The sequence below is a fragment of the Leuciscus leuciscus genome (assembly GCF_965113295.1).
Source record: "Leuciscus leuciscus genome assembly, chromosome: 25".
Taxonomy (NCBI): domain Eukaryota; kingdom Metazoa; phylum Chordata; class Actinopteri; order Cypriniformes; family Leuciscidae; genus Leuciscus; species Leuciscus leuciscus.
The window spans coordinates 23,056,435-23,077,340 of NC_138724.1; the positions used below are offsets into that span (position 1 = coordinate 23,056,435).

Below are 20,906 nucleotides of genomic sequence, written 5' to 3' on the forward strand. Positions count from 1 at the left end.
AACACTCGCACATACATATAAACTTTCATGCATATACACCTATAAACACTCGCGCATACATATAAACTCGATGCGCGCATACACATCCATAAAACACTCGCGCATACATACAAAATAAAACGTGGATGTGTGCTTTAGTTGTGTATATATGTATGTGCGATTGATTTCATATGTGGATGTGCGTGAACTTTTCAGTGCAAACGGAAGGCATTTCAGTGTAACCGGAAGGCATTTCAGTGTAAAAGGAAGGCATTTCAATGTAACCGGAAGGCATTTCAGTGTAAAAGTCATTTGTGTCCGTTTTGATAGTTTGTTTTCCAATTTACAATGAAATAAGCATAAACGAGGAAACGGCCCCTTTTATTCGTTTTTTCTGTTTTTTTAAAAAAAAAGCCTAAAGCCTCTTAAGTCGTTAAATCAACGACAAAATATAAATACAAAATACAAAATGCAAAATAATGAGTTTTTTTGTAAGAAAAACATTGCGATCAAATGTCGAATTGTTGTTTGAAATATATTTCAAACAACAATTCGACATTTGCTCGCAATGTTTTTCTTACAAAAAAACTCATTATTTTGCAGGACAATTGTCTATTACAGTATACAACACAGATAGAAGGTGATAGAAGGTGATCTGCCAATAAATCTGTGGTGATGTAGGCTACAACACGCTTTAAGAAAAGTTTATTTCCATCACACTGTGTTTTTACATATTACATATAGATTACATATACCAAAGATTTTACATATAAACTGGGTCAGCATACTGTTAATTACAGTTAGTACCATGGGAAGTAGGGGTGCTGAGCGTGACCCCTGGAGTGGAGCCCATGAAGAAATATGGTTGGGGATAAAAGTTTACACAAACAAAACCAAAAAACTGGGGTGTTTAGCCTATAGGAATACATATTACATGTGTTTTTTTATTTATATATGCTGTATTATAAAATACCCATATTATAACAAATAAATAAAATATATTTGGAAATTGCCCTTTAAAACGAAGGCTCAGTTTTTGGTTCACAATTATTTGATTAAAAACAACAAAAACAATAAAACAAAGACAAAGTCACTTATATTAAACACTTATTTATTTATGTTTTTGATAACAGAAGTTATCTTGCCTCTTTAATTGCCTTCGCTATCGTCCTGTCAATCATCTGTCTCATTCTCGCGGGTCGCGGATATGATTACAGTTTCAGTAAAAATGTATTTCACCATCATCGGTACCCACCCTCAGCTGATTGGCATTACAGTATTTGCAATCACCATCCCGTGGCAAAACCATAGACTGTAAAAAAATACAAAAATTCAAAACGGAGCGTCTAAAAGAAAAGTTCTGACTGCTGACTGAACATTGGTCAGTGAGCCTTTCCCGCTCGGCGCTGTCAAGCGCAGCTTCACCACACAGATTTAACTCCGCACAGCTAAATAAAACAGGCTGGTGGCAGACTAATAATTAATATTTCTGATGTAAAGATTTCTGTGAAACGCGTAAAGTTGCACAGAAGAAAGCCCAATAGGACCTGCCCTGTACAGTTTAAGAATCTGTAGCCATAGTAGAGGACTATTATTTTGTTGAACAGACCCGAGCGACAACTGATGACGTCACATGCTCAGACTTGTTTGACCAATCGGCGGAAGGGGGCGTTGTCAGGCCGCCCACATAGAGACAGAGCGCAAAGCGTCATAATCTGAAGACCACGCCCACCAAGGGGGAAAACAAAGCAACTGTCTCATTGACTTTGCATTGCGAGAGGCTGCCTCCTTGTCATTTCTTGTTTCTAACAAAAGACAGAATAATGCCTAAAAGCTGATGTGTGACAAGGTGTACAGCAAACAAGCTAAGAAACCCAGAAATAAGTTTTCATAAGCTGTCGACCCCAAAAAACGAGCGTTTGAGGACATAAAAGTGGATACAGGCTGGAACGAATGGGTCAATTGTGGGATCCTGACACTCAGTATGCACTAAAAATACACTACGTGTGCAGTAAGTTAAACATTTGGTCACTGGTGAGTCAAATATCCAAATGTCAGTTTTATATATTATATTTCTGTAAGATAAACTATCCTGTGTTGTCGATTACGGTCTCCTCCAGCGGCCGTACGTTAGTTCTCAGAGTAATGAGACACGTGACGCTCTGTCTCAACTGCCTGTATCCACTTTTATGTCCTAAAAACACTCGTTTTTTGGGGTCGAGAGCTAATAAAAACTTATTTCTGGGTTTTTTAGCTTGTTTGCTGTACACCTTGTCACACAGCAGCTTTTAGGCATTTGTCTGTCTTTTGTTAGAAGCAAGGAATGACAAGGAGGCAGCCTCTCGCAATGCAAAGTCAATGGAGACAGTTCGTTTGTTTTCCCCCTGGGTGTGGGCGTGGCCTAAATGCGCTCTGTCTCTATGTGGAAAACGAATTTTGAAGTAATTTATTCGTTTTTTGCCTGTGAACTAAAAAACGAAAAATCAAGCCGAAATCTCGTTTTTTAAAAACGAAAAAACGAATAAAGGGGCCGTTTTCTCGTTTATGCTTATTTCATTTCAAATTGGAAAACAAACTATCAAATGACACAAATGACTTTTACACTGAAATGCCTTCCGGTTACATTGAAATGCCTTCCTTTTACACTGAAATGCCTTCCGGTTACACTGAAATGCCTTCCGTTTGCACTGAAAAGTTCACGCACATCCACATATGAAATCACTCGCACATACATATATACACAACTAAAGCACACATCCACGTTTTATTTTGTATGTATGCGCGAGTGTTTTATGGATGTGTATGCGCGCATCGAGTTTATATGTATGCGCGAGTGTTTATAGGTGTATATGCATGAAAGTTTATATGTATGTGCGAGTGTTTATAGGTGTGTCTGCGTGCAGCGAGTTTATATGTATGCGCGAGTGTTTATAGGTGTATATGCATGGAAGTTTACATGTATGTGCGAGTGTTTATAGGTGTGTGCGTGCGTCAAGTTTATATGTATGTGCGAGTGTTTATAGGTGTGTCTGCGTGCAGCGAGTGTATGTGCGAGTGTTTATAGGTATATATGCATGGAAGTTTACATGTATGTGCGAGTATTTATAGGTGTGTGCGTGCGTCAAGTTTATATGTATATGCAAGTTATTCCCAAGTGTATATGCATTCATTACTAACATAATATGTATTGGTATGGATTTCATATTAGTGTGCACGTGTATTTCATATATGTATTTTGAACATCCAATAGTATACATGTATATGCGAGTAATTTATGCACGTGTGTTATGTATGTATTGATAAGCGAAGTTTGATTTAAATCCTATTCAGAAAAGATTTGTTGGTTGTTTATTTATCTGATTTGGAAGTATAGTGACATTTAAGCCTCGTTCAGACTGTCAGTGTCAAGTGTGAATGGCAAAAAAATCACATGAAATGCAATTTTTACAAATCTGTTTCGAGTTACATTCGTATGTGGTTTGAATTTCTATTCAAATTGCATTTCTGGAAATCCATTTCAGTCTGACCGCTCTGATTGGCTTTTGCATGGTTTATGTGACTTTCTCATGTCACATAAAATGTTGGGTACAACGGGCCTAAAGGCGTACTGGGGTAAAAGGCGCATTTGACTTTATTCTCTTTTAAACCACGTATGACCATGTATGTATTGATAAGCGAAGTTTGATTTAAATCCTACGTGGCGCCTCATAATGCTATGTTAAGTATCGCATCAAGAAATGTGTGTATCGTTACACAACATAGCCTATATTTCATAACATATATTTCATTTAAAGTTACTTTGTAAAAATTCAAATAGATCATATTTTCATATTTTAAGAAAAACATACTACAACATTAAGTTAGGATTACCTCTATAGTCTGCCATTTCTCAAGCAAACCACTGCCAAAATCACAGATATTGCACATACCAATAGCAGGACAGCAACAAAAACTCCTATGCGACGTCTGGAAGGTTCATCTTCTAAAAGAGGAAGCATTTAGAATAAAATCAAAATGTAAAGATTTTATCTGATACTTTCTATTTCTGTAAAAGCTCATTACCTAACTCAATGATCAGTTTGTTGTCCAGACTGAGGTGTGTAACAGAGCAGCTGTATTTGTGTTTGTCTGCACTGATCTCCAGACTCTTCCTCATCTGGTACGTCCCGTCACCATTGGGCAGCAGATCTCCTCCAGTGATCTCATGATCAGATACAGGCTGTCCATCTCTGAACAGGGTCAGGTTGATGTGACGAGGGTAAAATTCTGTTGCCAAACAACTCACACGAAACCCTCCAGAATCTGAGTTTGCTTTTTGTGTGAGTGTGATTTTGGGCTTTACTGTAGGAGAAGAAAAAAACAAGCATAAAAAAAAAAAGCATACAAGAGTTGATTCAGAGAACGTTTTACATGTATAAATACATGGGTTTATTTTTAATCCTGAAGATTTACTCTAAACAGTTACATTTGTTTTCATAAAACAAATGTAGGGAATTTAGATGTGCCCTTGAGTACGTACTTTTTCTGTTAATTTGATCTCTTCTCTTTTTGAGGTAATTCTTGAGAGTTGTTATACAAACTGGGTAAAAGGTATTTGCAAAAATCTGCTTAAATTCTTCCAGGTCAGGTTTGATCAGTTCTTGTGTAATATTTGCAGCCACAGTATAAGTAAACGTGTTGTTAATGTAACTCAGTTCATCTGTGGTGGAGCCTCTGGCAGCATCTGCAACAATCATCTTTCCAGGCTTGTCGGAGTCCAGCAGCTCACACACAACCAGTGTCTGAAGACCTGTGAGGTTAATATGAGGGAGAATGGGAGATGGTCAAGTATTGGCCTCCTTCATCTTACACTCTTTGTTTAGCGAACCATTTTAAAGATTTTTTTTATTATTTGATAACTCTAAAACTGTCTTTGTAAATAAAACATAATTCCTTTGTGTTTGTACACATCTGAATTATTTTCAAAAACATTTTTATAAATATAATTAATTCATCATTCATATCACTTTTTTGGGGGTGGGGTTAAAAAACCCTAAAAAACAATCAATTTAAAATCAAACATTAAAAATATGCTCATCATAAAGATGCATTTAAGCAATTGAATATGTACAGTATGAATTGCATTTCATGCATTTTTAAATAGATTAATAGATGTCATTGAGCCAGATACTTACTGTAATTTTGGTTGTCTTGCCTTAACAGTGTGGCTCTTCTCAAAAAGGAGTCATACATGTAGTCACTTATATCCTTTATGTAATCTGAATCAATCACATCATCCTCATTCGTCGTATTCCCTCTTGGAATATATGTCTTTAAATGATGGTATCCAACCGTGATGTCATCCAAAGTTATTGTGCTACTAAATTTAGGAAATTGTGTTTTTCCACAAATGTATGTTGAAAGCAACCACAAAGAGTGAGAACCTGAAAAACAAATTGATTATTGGTGATTACAATGGAGTATTGTTTATTATTGATTTTATTATTGATTATTTGATTCTTGATTTCTACCATACAATAAAACTTTTAAGCTTTATCCTATATTTACTTTTACTTTTAAACACAAGCCTTGGAATCTTGGCAATGACTTCCAATTTCAATCAGCATGAAAATGATATGGGAGCGGGGCACAACTTAACACGTTTTGACTTGACTCAGATTGTGTAAATTCACCTTTAGGTACAAATATGGGGTCTTATTCATTAAAAAATGAAGACACAATGGTTCTTTCAGTGAGTATGTGGCTCGACGGCAGGGGAAAATAAACCAATTTTTTTTTTTTTTTTTTTTTCCAAAAAAAAATTGTTCAAGGTAGTTTGTTCATTTCAATTGAAAATCCACATATTACATATTTTAAAATATTACATAATTCATTGATGACTTTTTGTCATGTATAACACCGACCAATCATGGCACAACAAGTTCAATTTGCATTGGACAATGTGAAGTGGAGCTGTAATTTTTTCGGTCATTCATAAATCGTCTGAAAATTGCATGGACAGACAAATTTACATTTATGAAGCGATATGAATCTGCGTCGTTGAAACAATGCTGTTAATTGATTACAAAGCACTGCACAAAACCAGCACCAAAAGGTAGCATTAATGGTAAGTAGTATTCAAGTAATTTGTACGCATATGGAAGAAAAATAATGTCAAATGTTTTTGAAATAAAAAGCCTGTTGAATTGCACTACTTGAAAAAAAAATAGGCATTACATTAACCATGCTTGCATTTTAATGCATTGTATTTTTAGGGCTTGCATTTTTATGGGCCGAAATTCAACATGGTTGAATATTTAAGCTGTGAATATTTCAATTAAAAACATTTCAAACACATTTACATTATTAAAAATTCAATAATCCATATTCACCTTTCATAATTCACTTCCAAAATATTCAAACTGTTTAAAAATACAACCAATAATATTCAACAGGCATTTTTCAGTCCATTTCGCTTTGCAAATTCGCTTCCACATGTAGGCTACACAGGAAAAGTAACCGTGAAGACACTGAATTTAACATAAAACAGCCATCATAATAATCACAAATAGGCTACACTTACATTGCTGTAAATGAGTTTTATGAATGAATGGCTTGCTCTAACTGTTGCTGGTCTTCGTCAACAACACACGCTTTTGCACCACCTGCTGGTGAGGCTCGGCAATCTACTGCTTTTCCTGCAGTTCCTGGATGTCTATGTTGAATTTACTGTCGAATTTGAACCACTGAATTTGTGGAAGCGAATTTGCAAAGCGAAATAAAATGGACCAAAAAATGCCTGTTGAATATTATAGGTTGTATTTTTAAACAGTTTGAATATTTTGGAAGTGAAATATGAAAGGTGAATATGGATTATTGAAATTTTAATTATGTAAATGTGTTTGAAATGTTTTTAATTGAAATATTCACAGCTTAAATATTCAACTATGTTGAATTTCAGCCCATAAAAATGCAAGCCCTAAAAATGCAATGCATTAAAATGCAAGCATGGTTAATGTAATGCCTATTTTTTTCAAGTAGTGCAATTCAACAGGCTTTTTATTTCAAAAACATTTGACATTATTTTTCTTCCATATATACACACCGTTTACCATTCGATCAAACTATCATAGTTGGTTAAATGCAAATGAAGCCCAGGCGCCACCTACAGGCCTATTATGTGAAGTGCAGGCTGACAACAACACGCGAAATGGTGACGTGAAAGGACTTTATTTAAAAAAAAAAATAATAATAATATTATGCAGTAGTGTATATATATAATAGTATGTACCGGTCAAAAATTTGGACACATTACTATTTTTTATGTTTTTTAAAGAAGTCTCTTATTGCACATCAAGCCTGCATTTATTTGATCAAAAATACAAAAAAAATATTATATTTTATATTTAATAATATATAATAATATTACAATTTAAAAGAATGGTTTTCTATTTATTATACTTTAAAATTGTATTTATTTCTGTGATGCAAAGCTGAATATTCAATATAATTACTCCAGTCTTCAGTGTCACATGATCCTTCAGAAATCATTCTAATATGCTGATTTATTATCAATGTTGGAAACAGTTGTGCTGCTTAGTGTTTTTTCGGAACCTAATGCTTTTTTCAGGATTCATCGATGAATAAAAAGTAAAACAAGAAACGCATTTAATTAAAATAGAAATTCTTTACTATCACTTTATATCAATGTAACACATCCTTGCTGAGTAAAAGTATTCATTTATTTATTTCTTCAAGAAAGAAAGAAAATTACTGACCCCAAACTTTTGAACGGTCTGTATATTGGTACAAAAGTATTGATTTCTATTTTAAACAAATGCTGTTCTTTTTTTAACTTATAAACTCAGAATCCTGAAAAAGTATATTAAAATAGAAAACCATTATTTTAAATTGTTGTAATATTTCACAATATGACTGTTTTTTCTGTATTTTTGATCAAATAAATGCAACCTTTATGAGCATAGGCCCCTTTTTTTTACATTTGAGCCCCTGCCCCTGAGGAACTCTCTGCACTGCACGTCCCTGCTAATAGCGTGGCACATTGTAATAGAATTACGTGCCCCACCACCACCCCAGCTTTAAATCTGGCTAGTGTCTCCTGCTTGTTAGCGAAGCATTAAAGAACTATCTAAACTGCTAAATCACAGATTAGAGATAAAAAAATAAAAAAAATAAAAAATGCTGATCTTTCTCGGTTTAGAAAAACTAAGATGAAAAAAATTACTTTAGTAAGGAATGTACGTGCTATTATTAAATATTTTTTCTGCCATACCTTTTTTTAATGCATTTTTGAATATGCATATAGTGTTGAAATGGCAACAAGTAAATGACGTTTTGTCATGCTAGCATAGAAACCTTAAACCACATGTCACAACTAACCCCAGGTGTGTCCGTATAAAACAAGGTTGTGCCTCGCTCTACCACAACGCTCTATTCAGGTCAGGGAGATTATACGCGATAATCTTCATTAATCTTAAATTCATTCCTTGAAATAGATTAGGTTTTAAAATTATAATGTAGGCTAAACAACTTACCGTCTGAAGATGGAAGTGAAAGTGCAAGTAAAAAAACGAGGACATAAGATTGTGTCCATTTGCACTGCATGCTTTTAGTCTTCAAATATTCTGCACATGTACCGAGTTAGAATATGGCTGCATCTCACTTTCTTTCTTTTTTTTTTTACAGTCTATGGTCTCAGCATGTTTTGTTTTGTTTTGTTTTGTCTTGTCAGTCTATTTTTTATAGACTGACAAGACAGGACAAGACACCCCCCCCCTGTTGTTCCTGATGCGTCCAGTAGGGGGAGGCTGTGCAGCGACATGAATTGAGACTTGATAGGTAGGCTGTTAAATAATCTGCTAAAGTTATTGTTGCTGTCTTTAGCTTGGGTGAGATATGGCCTGTTCTGGTAAGACCCTGTTTACTCCTTGCATTAAAACATACTCCTGGTTTCTGGGGCAACATTACAGTAGATATGTGAAATATGTGAACTTGTTTTGTTTTTTACAGTCTATGGTGTGAACACATAAATGTATGTAAATATCTCTCTCTACTATACGTAAAGAGTTGAACTGCACACTCACTCACAATATTTTGATTATTTCCAACGTCATGATTTAAACCCACATTAAAAACTTTTCCCATAGGCTATGGTTTGAATGTAGATTCTCTGGTTTGAGTTGTTTCTTATAAATGAGATGATCTAATTATCAACCAGCACCAAAAGTAGCATTAATGGTAAGTAGTAGCCTATTCATACGCATCCCCTAAAGGGACGTGGTGGTGGAAACATTTTTAGCATGGGAGAATTCAGGGCTCTCAAGTCTCACGCATTGGGCGTGAGACACATTTCAACCCATTCACACGCTCACACGCCACACCTTGTATTTCTCACGCAGAGACATTACGAGGATAACGCCCACCAAGTTGCGGCGCTATTTTTGAGACAGGGGTAGCTGCAGCATGGAGTAATGGGCGTGGCGAGAGGTAGGGGCGTGGCAAGAGGTTTCTCATTGGTCAAAGGAGTTTCCTCCTGGACAGAGTCAGAGCCATGGAGAGAAAGTTGCGACACAGCAATGGCGGCTCGTGGAGCCTCTCAGTATTTCCCGAAAGCAGCAGCAGCGCGGTAGAACAGACCGTTTGTGATGCACTTTTAAAAGGTAAGACGTTTAAAGAATAAGATTGTATATTATCAGTACATCTGAATCAAATTAACTTGTGTATTAAAGCATGCTAGTTTACTATTGCTCTCTAAATTTAATTAGTAGTTTTAGGGGACGTTATCAGATAAAAGAAAGGTCACTGGATAAAGTTAGTAGTGCATAACAAACCACGAACAGCCTAATGGTTAAAACCGTTCTATTAATGCATTTTATTAAACTATATTTGAGTAACAAAAACGTATGGGTGGAGTTTTTTAAGGCGTGTTTCTGTAAACTACCTGTCTATATTATGTTTCAGATCAGCTGATTTTTGGATTGATGGGAAAGGGAAATTGAAGTTTATTCGTGAGATTAAAAACAATGCTTAAAAGCTGCAAGCCATTTACAAAAACAAATCACACTAGACTAAATGGGAAATAATACTAAATACCACAACACACTGGACTAAATGGGAAATAATACTAAATACCACAACATGTAATATGCTACTATAATTTGTCCCGTTTTTGTCTCCTTTATCTCTTTCAACACAAGAAGCAGAAAGGGATTCAGTGGATCCTGAAGACTCCCTGCACTGACGCTGTAGCCTACCCTCACCTTCAGTTTCAGCTCCTTGGATTTTACAAGACTTTCCTTGCTCCTTATTTTTAATAAACATTAAACTTCCCAGTGTTGGTCTTTGTGAAAAAGTTCAGATGCACCCAAGTATGATTAGTGCACAATATAGCATAAAATGTTTAGTTCTATTTAGACTGCTCCTGCTGACTTGAGCATATTTTCTCCTCTGTGTCGGACACTACAAGAACAACATAGAGGAAATGACAGACAACATGCTTGACGTGCAGTTTATTAGACATTTATAGACATTATTAGACATTTATAAAATCCCATTGTGCTAAATCAATGCTATATATATATATATATGTGTGTGTGTGTGTGTGTGTGTGATTGACAAATAAACCTTCAAAAATTTTGTTTTTTAAAAATCTCAAAATCTTTTCAAAACTGATGTTTAATTTTTATTTATTTTATTTGTTTTATTTATTTATATTTTTGAGTCATTAACTTTGACTTTTTGAAATTTAAACAAGTTTCAGTTGTAAACATTTCTAAGTGTTTAAATTCAACTGATATGGAAAGTGTACCAGCCTACCCATACTTGAAAGCAGTTTTTACCAGTATTAGAGAGATCTACAACTCTTTTCACTCATCATTAAGGCTCCTCTGAACGATGCATTATTATGTATACTGTAATTAATTACCATAATAAAATAACCATGTTTGCAGTTGTGCCACCCTGACATGCAAATTTTGGGACAACAGTTTTTCAATTATCTCAACAGCTTTAAAACTACTGAAATGTATTAATTTTGTTTATATGAAAGGTTCAAATGATGCCATAGAATTTCATTTTTTATTCTTAAGACACCATTTGAGTTTTTAGACTGTTCATTTGTGCGGACAGTTGCTACTATAGTATGAATCAGTGAAGGAATGAGTTTTGACTTAGAACACAAGCCTTTGATGACAAATTCAATAGACGTTTAAAAAAAAATTAATTGTAAAAATGACAACTGAATAAATGTTTTTTGGATAAAATGGTGTTTGTTTTGCTTAATTGATTAATGTCACTTAAAATAAGTTTATTAAACCGTTTTTACTTCATTTTATAATTATATAGTGAGTGTTTGATCAAACACGCATATATGTATGCCTTTAAACAGCAAAAACATTTGCTGTACCATTATTATAAAAATAGCATTACTATTAGTTTGTATGTACTTTAAATGAAAGTACAAAACTAGTCCGACTTTAATAGTGTCAGGAGACATTTTTATCTTTAAAATAATAATTTAATTTGTTTTTTAATTATTTAATAAAAAAAGTCGCGGTGGTGATGACGTCATGTAACCCGCGCCCTAAATTTCGAAGGTAACGTACTTTTGAATGTATTCTCAATATCATTATTGCTATTTTCACAGTGAAAGAAATGTATTTGGTCTTGTATAATTGTTTGTTGGCCAAAAGTGATTAAGTTTATGGCTCGCTTTTATGCGGATCAGGAAGCTTTCGCGTCCAATTGTAAAGACCTTACGGCACGCCCCATTCCTCCTGGCACGCCCCATTCCTTTCCGACCTCCTGGCACGCCCATTGCTCCAGCCTGCAGTTACCTCTACCAGCTATTTTTTAAACCGTGAAACCATGAGTGAAACAAAATATAGCTACCGAACAGCCAATCAGAAAATAGCATTGCTGTATCTGGGTAAGATTTTCACAGGCTCGTGCGTGCGACACAGATTCAGATGCTCGCTTAAAGGTAGGGTAGGTAATCCTGTTCAGAAACACTTTTTTTTATACTGGGTGAAATGGTCCTTCCATCCTGATAGTAGTCAATACATTATGTGTTTAGAAAAAGGAATGAAAAAAATCAGACCTCTGTAGCAGCTGCAGGACAGTAAAAACTCTGACCAATCACTGCCATTCGGTGCGAATGTAAAGAACCAATCAGATGCCTTCATGTCTCGTGCCCGCCCCGAGCCCCACTGCGCGCGCTGCCCTGCGTGCACTCATCACATGTCACCGTTCCCGGAAATATTCAGCTCAAAGCACCTGCATATGCAGTCAGCGAAGGCAAACAAGGCAAAAACTACTTCCTCGGACCCTGCCCGCACTCTTGAACGACCTCTGCTTCGCCCTCAACCCCGGACCTGTCCTCGAACCGACGATGCGGTACTTGTCTCCGGACTCGGAGTGTACGTTAGTCTTCATTAGAGTCAACAATGTTTTCATCATGGAAACTCTTACATGCAAAACACCGTATGTTATGAATCTTACACGAAATTCACCTTCATCACAGTGTAACTGATGGTAATGGAAAAACATGTATCAATGCAACCTGTTTTTAGTTTTGCCTTATAAATATAGCTCGTTACCGAATGAAACTTTACCATTATCGATATGCTAGCTTGATAGTGAGTACTAAAATAAATCTTATTTGTTTATATTCATAGTGATAAAGTTAGGTATTTTATTACATGTGATTCTGACATGATGTCACTGTATGTACTGCGCTCCTTCCTCTCCACTCGTCTCAGGTAATAAATGCGTCTTGTTCCAGCCTGAGCGTTTGGCGTCGCGCGTTCATGTGTTTTGGGGGCGTGGCTTTGGAAGGAGCTCAGAAGGGAGGGGGTGGAGTGAATGGAAATAATGAGCTGTGTTTATTGCAGATTAAAAGGTCTACAGTCACTCGATTTTTATATTTTCTTTTTCAGAGTACTTACATTTTAATTATGTATTGGTATATAAAGACAGTTTAAACAAATTTGGAATGTTTTTTTTTTAGAAAAATGATTACCTACCCTACCTTTAAGTAAGTAACGTAACGGTTACAGAAGAGGACAGCGGCTGTCACATTTTAAATGATTTACATCTCGCCGAACTAATTTCTACAGAGTACAGACTGATCAATGTGGGAGAAGAACATCCTATGTAAGTCATCTCACCATTGCTGGGGAATATGTGTCCAGACAGCTGGTAACGTTACGTTAACTAACAGTTTGACCAGACTATCACGTGAATTAGCCTATCTAGTCTGTTGAATCCCTGGTAGTTTTATCTTAAGTAACTTAGTTCACAAAGCAGTTGAGACCAACTTCTAGGAAGGACATTACCAACTTAAAGGGTTAGTTCACCCAAAAATGAAAATTATGTCAGTAATTACTCACCCTCATTTTGTTCCAACCCCGTAAGACCTTCGTTCATCTTCGGAACACAAATTAAGATATTTTTGATTAAATCTGAGAGCTGGATCACTCCTCCATAGAACTTGCTTTGAACTTGCTGGCCCAGAAAAGTTATTAAAGAGATCGTTAATATAGTCCAAGTGACTTCAGTGGCTCAATCTTAAGTTTACGTACAACACAGAAGCGATGCGCTAAAACACTACGTGAATTCACTCGAGGCCCACAAGGAAATCTGAATAGTAGAATAAAGTCGAGGGTTTTTTTGCGCACAAAAAGTATTCTCTATAATAATATATATATATATAATAAGTATTACACACACACACACAAATAAATGCTGAATTAAATACATTTTATTTTATTTGTAAGAATATGTGTCATTTATGAGATCAGACACCCGTTCGCCGCCAAAATCTCACTCTGAACTCAGTTCAAAACTTGAGAGCCCTGTATTATTATTTTTTTAATCTTTTGCGTTCCCTCGCAAAACTTTTGCGTTCCCCCGAGAAACTTTGCGTTCCCACGCAAAACCTGTTTTGAGCTCGGACAGACACTTCCTGTTTAAAGGGGTGGTTGACTGCTTTTTTTCTTTGCATGATTGTGTTTATGGGGTGCAATATAACATGTCTTCGTGGTTTTTTTTTTTTTTTAAGCCTTATTTCTCATAAATTTCACCTTTATTGTAAGCCGCTTTCTCCTCTGTCATTCGAACGACCGGTTGACTTCCTGATTCTATGAAACCACTCCCTCGGAAACAGGCAATGGGCTCAGATTGGTTAGTTGGGCCGGTGTGTTGTAATTGGCTAAACTGCGTAGTGCACGTTGTCCGGAAACTTCACGCCCATTACCTTTACGGGCGAAAGTTGCATGTGCTCCAGTCAAATGTAAATAATGGTGTCGATACTGCCGTATCAGTTTGAGCCAGAATCAGACCCAGAAAGCGGCAATGAAGAGAGTCAAGCAGAACCTCCGCAAACACGGCTCTTACAAAACGTTTCTGAATGGTACATTTATTTTATTATTATTATTCTATTCTATTCTACTATTATTATAAGAATTTCGATACGCTGTTACTTGAAAATGCTACTGCTGCTTGTTAGCTTTTGAGATACGGTTTTCTCCTGATTAAACATTTAATATAACTAAATAAATGACAGAGTAAGACCATTTTTTAAAGTTATTGTTTTATCGATATAATGAACAGCCGTTTATCTATTCACAAAACTTAGTTTACTCAGTGTATCGTTTTCTTTAGGTGTACATGTGGCAACTGTGTTAAAATGCCAACAGAACGTGAAAACATCTGTTGCAAGGAAATACAAAAGGTATTGTAAAAATATATAGGCTATGCCTATATATTTTATAGCTTTGTGTTGTCCTTTTGTCATAAGCTGTAATAGAATTATGTAAAAAGAAGAAGGGAAGGTCAATGCACAGGAATTACTTATTGTCTAACAAATATTTTTAGGTTGTGCATCGAATGATGCAGATTCCAGACCCACCTACATGCATGGTTCTGCATCCAGGGTTCGAACCAAATTGCTTAAATGCATTCACTTTACAAAATATACATAATATTTATAGAGCTGACTATGGAGCAGTGAGACGCAGAACTGAAGCAGAGTAAGTTTTTATTTATTGTTCAAAAAGGTTGATGAGTGAAATAACTTTTGTAAAATCAGTTACATAGCAAACAGATATAACGAATAAAAGAAATATAAGATATTCACAAATAATTATCTTTCTGTTTCAATGTATTTATAAAATCAATATTTTCAAACGACATGTATCATTTTCCTGTAAAATCAAATGTTTCAAACACACAACATTGTGATTTCCTGCCATAGACGTTTTCGTTATCTGGGCTACCGTAGCTTTGTCAGCTGGTGCTGGGGCTACCTAGGACGAGATATGAGGGTTGTCATCCCGTCATGTGTTGTTGACCGGATCCGCCAGCAGTTTCCAGATCCAACTGGCCAGTATGTTGGATTCCGCCCCCCCCTTGACTGAAGCGGGACACATGGCGTGCAATCACCTCTTCCTTTGATGGTTTTTCATACTCTGAAGACAGAGGTGGGGGAATGGGGACTGCATGCAGCTCTTCTGTGTATGGTGTTGGGTCCAGAAAGACTTTATTTACCAGCAGACTGATAAGCTCATCGACATAGTCTGTAAGAAGAGATGAAAACCTAAAGTCACTTTATTGTTTTATATAACTATTGATAAACAATCAACCTTTGCTGTGCAATTTTCGTGTGTAATGTTTAGTAATATTTATTTCCTCGTTTATTTCTTACAGTTATTTATTAGCTTTATATTGTTGTAAATAAAAAATTATTTGTTCATCTTACTGTATGTTGGGTCGATTTTCACTGGCTTTGCTGTGCATTCCCCCTTTTTGGACTTCGGAAAAACGAATTTGAACACAGCCTGTCCTGCAGTTGTTGTTGCCTGGTGACGGTCAGAATTTTCATTGTAGTGCATGGCTGCGAGATACAACCTTTAAACGGAGAACAACACATAAAATAAGGAATATTTGTAGACAGTAAGAATTATTTTTTTTTTTTTTGTAATATTGCTAAATATGACATTATGCCTTTTACCTGCACAACATCCCTATGAAAGGGAAAACAACGTTCTTTGGGGCAAAACGCAGAATAAGGCTGTGAAATGCCTCAAGTGACGATGTTTGGAAGTGGTGACTGAGTTTTTCTACGTCCTTCAGTACTCTCTTGTTGTATAGTACCTTTCCCAACTTGTGGAGTTCCACTGATCCTGTAGCGGCACAGAGATGAAACTATAAAAATGAACTGTAAATCTGTAGTTATACTTTTTATATAGTCATACCTGATTGGAACCATTTCTTTTGATCCCTGGAAACTCTGTCCGGGTGTTCACACTTAGGGAACAGGGGGTTTTCGTGAACATGCACATTTTGAATGTGGTTCAGCAGGGAGGTCCACTTAGCCAGTTTTTCTGGGCCAGACACAGAGGAAGTCGCACTCCAGTATATGTGATTTTTTATGCTGCGCAACCATGTCTTCAGCACCCTGCAGTCCTTGTTCTGTGACAGTTTGTCTAGTTTCTTTGACAGCCCTATACCAACACATACGTCTGTTGTAAAATCATTACTTTTACATAATCAAATATCAAGCGATATTTAAATTTACAAGCCTGTAATCATGTTTATCATTAATTAAATACAAAAAATAATATTTACCTTTCTGAAAGTGCCACACGTCATAGAACTGAGTGATACTGCGTTCCCTCAGATACTTTTGAATCTGTGGATGTCTATCGGTTATTAGGTAGTCAACAGCTAAACCATTAGACTCCAGTTTATCCAGGCAACGCTTTAATCCCTCCTTTTCCATGTGGTAACTGCCTCCCACCTCGTTGCTCTATTTTGAGGAATAGCATATTAACAATATGTAAATGTTAAGAGTAACAGATAGCAGAAATTGACAACATGATTATAGATATGTAGTACTTACTAACCTGAATTAGTTGAAGATCCAGAATTTTGTTGGTTTCCACGTGCATCAAAGTGTAGCTACCGAATTTGGCTGAGTGTCCTATGGCACACATTATCCAAAGTAGACCATAAATGATACCACTAACACATTTTTTTTTTTTTTACAACTACAATCCTTTCTAAATAAACGTACTACATATTAATATTGTTGTAAGCATACCTGGTGTGTCAGCACGCATATCTCCAGCTAATGGAACCTTTCCCTGCTGTTGCTGCTGTGAAATAATATGTAGTTGATCTCTGTTCCACTTATGTATGATGGTAGGTTCAATTAAATTCCTGGCATGTTTCCTGAAAGTGCTATATGTTGTCATCTGGAGGTTCATGGCCTTGAAAATCTATGAAAGAACAAATACAGAAACATGCATTTGCATACTAACTGAATTAACACAGTTTATTTACTATAAATGAACTTGTATTATGGTTTTACATACCTTCTGCAGTTGAACAAAGGAGCCACCAGTAAAATATGTTGCAGCAGACAGTAACAGGTTACCAACTGGTGTACTTCCTATTATGGGCTGGCTCTGCCACTGTCTGTTGTACTGACACTTCTCACACAGCTGAGTGAATGCCACAAAAGTCCCCATTTGCCTGCTTTGGTCTGTACATTTTGTCTTACAAATTGGACAGGACCCAAATAACTCTCTTAGGCAACTTTCAAAAACAATGTATTTTTTTTCACCAGAGTTAGTCTGTGGATCTATCCTAAATAAAATATAGATATAAAAAATAATTAAACATTAATTATTCTTAAAAACTGTCACATTTATAACTAATATAAAAATGTTGTTTTTCTAACTTACAACAATTCAGATTCCTCAGTGGCAGTACTCTCTGGGTTATATGTTGAGTCATGTGGTTCCACTTGTACTTGTGATTCAGTGTCATCCTTTTCCTCCTCGTCCTCATCCTCCTCCTCCAATACCAGACGAGGTCTCTTGCTTGGTCTGAACATTGAGCCTTTTATTGGTGTTGAAGACAGATGCATATCTTGCAACATGACAGTTGTTTCAGTACCAACATTTTGACTAGAAACTGTTGCCTGAATTCCTACAAGTGACAAAAACAAAAATAGTATAAATCACATGTCATGCTATTACAAATGAATTGTACATGGAGACAATTTTCATGTTTGCAATTTTTAATACACATCACAGCAGCTTATAATAAAATAAAATGTTGTCATAATGAATTTGATCAAATAATACATTAACACATAGTGTGTACTTCATACCTCTGCTCCTTGTGTGAAAATCCCTCAATGTGCCAGTAGAAAGTTGTGTGGCCACTGATCGCATGTTTGGCGATATCTCTGTGGCCAGACTTTCTGACTTCATAGGGTCTGTCTGACATCCAACTTCAACACTTACAGATATACTGGGAAACTCTTGGGTACTTGGACCTTGCTGAGATGTAGACTGTAACAAAAGACAATGTCTAATTAATGATAATTTATAGATAAATGTATAATTTATATCTATAACAGTAATAAGTATGTAGATAAACAATACATAAAACCTGTAAATAAACCATAGGCTACTGTACACTGATAACAGCAGCTGAAGTTTGCTGTTGCGATTACATATAATTTTTGGAACTTTATACACGTTTGTCTTATACACACAAATTAACATCGAACTAACTGGCTACTATAAACAAACAGCGTCGGCATTGGTTTACGTTCTTGATCAAATCGAAAAATTACGTCATAAAGTATACATGGAAAATTCATTTACAAAATTAGTACATAATTACAAATTCAGGTCCAAATTGTTTGTACGCGTTTGTCATAGACACACGAAATAGCAACTAAGTGGCTACTAAAGCCAGCGCTGGCATTTGTTTACGTCCTTGATAAAACTAAAACATTACGTCTGAAATTATACATGAAAATACATTTAAAATTATTAAGTCTTACTTACAGGTTGTGGCCCAACAACTGCTGCCTCTGGTTTTAAAGTTGGAACTGCTTCATGTTTTAGTAGCAGTTTCTTGTTGAATCCGGCATTGAACTCGTGCAGATTCTGGAAGCTGTCTTCCGTAAAATGCGCAGCACAAAGAGCTAAATTACGATTGTAATTTTCAGGAACATAACCAAACATAAATTGTAGCCATTGTTGACGAACTACAGCGTCCGTAGGAAGCCCGAACACAGAAGACCTGACAGATGGGTGAAAATAGCACACTTTCGACGGCATGTCTACAGCTCTCTTCCTCTTCGACAAAGCCGCAGAAATATGGCCATGCCCACTTTTTTTGCATATTCCGGAGGGAGGGTTGATGTAAATTTATGGGTTAGTTACGTATAAAACCCGGGAAGTATCTCGTTGTAGTCCCAGTCGAGTCGTTTTTGTAGGCATTAAACTTCCTGTTTTTTAAAAGACGATATCTCTGCTTACAATGAACTTTCAGCGCAGCAACTTTGCAGATACTGTTCATGCACCAACAGCAACATTACACACTATTTAAAATGAAAAAATTGAAATTGCAATCAACCACAAATGTCCCGCTGGCAGTGTTTCAGAGCTTCGTACGTTAATGGAGCGTTTCATAGTGTTTGAACTTGGACTCAAATATAAAGAAATGCGGTCAGTGCTTAACTCAAGGAGTTCAGTGAAGTTGGCAATATAGGCTATTCGAACTTCCCGGATCAATATTCTTGAGCTAAACGTTGTTAAAACACAAACGACACCTATTTGCAATCACAGTAACCCAGACAACGAGCTACACCCAATTCTCATCAAAACAAGCTTTTATAATATAGGCTAAATGGGAGCAGGCGGCTGAGAGACAAGTTCATAGGGACCGTCTGCAAAGTGCAATATAACCCAAAAAACGACTACAGCTTCAACTCACAGTCAAAAATACAAAAATAGTCATTGACTTCAATGTTACAAACTGTAGTGCCACCCAATTCAGTTTACACATCAATGGTGACCCACTGGTCATACTACACTGCTTTTGCACATTTTATATTATGAAAAATATTCAATAACTTCACTGTAACACACCAAATTTAGTTCACACATCACTGCTATAATGTTGGTTAAAGGCCTACAACACTTAGTTTGGGAAGTAATTGCACATACAAAATAAGTAGGCCTATTCTTTACACAAATTATATTGGTACTGTACGCAGCTTTTGCATTATATTTGCTTACTGAATTTGATGGCATTATACTGTATAACAGTGTTATTTAATATTTTTTCTAAAGGGTTAAGTTATTGATTTTATTTCATAATAAATAATCATAAAAAAGTAATGTAGTATAACCAGCAGGAGAGCGAGCATGTGTGAACTGAATTTGGTGACAGTACAGTGCGTCACAGTGAAGCTATTGAATATGTTTAATCATATAAAATGTGCAGAAGGGTTTTGGGATTTGCACTTTGCAGACGGCCCCTTATTTGGACTTGTCCAAAATAAGGGGCCTTGGACAAATTTGGACAAATTTGACATAATATTATTTTCAACAAATGTTAATGTATTAAAAAAAAACTCTTAAGTAATAATGAAAGCAGCAAAAAGGAGTACATAGTTTTAACTATGCCTGATCTAAGATAAACTTATAAGGAATTTCAGAGTAGGCTATATATTGTGTAATATCTGTGTAATACTGTGGCTGTAAAGTTTTTCACATTCTGTTGCACTTCAATGTGTAAATAACAAAATGACTGTAAATATTAATGGCACCTTATATACTTCTTATTTTAATCATTCCTCTGTAAAAGTTAATAATTTTTTATTTTTGTGCATTATATAGGCTATTATAAAACATTTATTCCAATAAAGTAGTTTGAATGAAGTTAAACCAACTACATACAGTACATTGTCAATCTCTGTATCCCATATCCCGTATCGGCATGCCGACTCAAAAAAACAAACTCATAACAGTGATACATTTTATTTCAAAACAAAGATGATAATTGTGTAAAAGAAATATGTACACATACAGATAATCACATACATATCTGTACATCAA

At 35.8% G+C, this 20,906-nt stretch overlaps 3 protein-coding genes and 1 long non-coding RNA gene across 14 annotated transcripts in view; 1 reads left to right on the forward strand and 3 right to left on the reverse strand.

Moving 5' to 3' along the window:
- The window catches only part of LOC309490890 (class I histocompatibility antigen, F10 alpha chain-like), a 69,172-nt gene that overhangs the window by 32,301 nt on the left and 15,965 nt on the right, over positions 1-20,906 (reverse strand). The window contains exons 1-5 of one of the 11 annotated variants that reach the window (XM_082160205.1): positions 8,514-8,629; positions 5,154-5,402; positions 4,499-4,768; positions 4,042-4,320; positions 3,272-3,961 (exon numbers count right to left, since the gene is read on the reverse strand). The exons of 9 other annotated variants lie outside the window; for them this stretch is intronic. In XM_082160205.1, coding sequence (XP_082016331.1) covers positions 3,852-3,961; positions 4,042-4,320; positions 4,499-4,768; positions 5,154-5,402; positions 8,514-8,583 — 978 coding nt within the window. In that variant the 5' untranslated portion in view covers positions 8,584-8,629 and the 3' untranslated portion in view covers positions 3,272-3,851. Of the gene's footprint in view, positions 1-3,271; positions 3,962-4,041; positions 4,321-4,498; positions 4,769-5,153; positions 5,403-8,513; positions 8,630-20,906 lie in introns of those variants that run through there. One more of the 11 variants, XM_082160215.1, reaches the window with a different exon arrangement.
- LOC309490893 (major histocompatibility complex class I-related gene protein-like) overlaps positions 1-20,906 on the reverse strand; it is a 66,469-nt gene that overhangs the window by 8,644 nt on the left and 36,919 nt on the right. The window lies entirely within an intron of this gene.
- LOC309489955 lies at positions 9,521-10,613 on the forward strand. The gene is made up of 2 exons (XR_014202580.1): positions 9,521-9,638; positions 10,176-10,613. It is a non-coding gene; the product is annotated as an uncharacterized lncRNA (long non-coding RNA).
- On the reverse strand, positions 15,080-17,099 carry LOC309489981 (uncharacterized protein; the record flags this gene model as incomplete). Its single annotated transcript, XM_082158936.1, has 7 exons — positions 15,080-15,554; positions 15,737-15,885; positions 15,989-16,160; positions 16,233-16,481; positions 16,606-16,786; positions 16,884-16,960; positions 17,081-17,099. 7 exons carry the CDS (start codon positions 17,097-17,099, stop codon positions 15,307-15,309), a joined length of 1,095 nt encoding a protein of 364 aa, XP_082015062.1. The 3' UTR covers positions 15,080-15,306.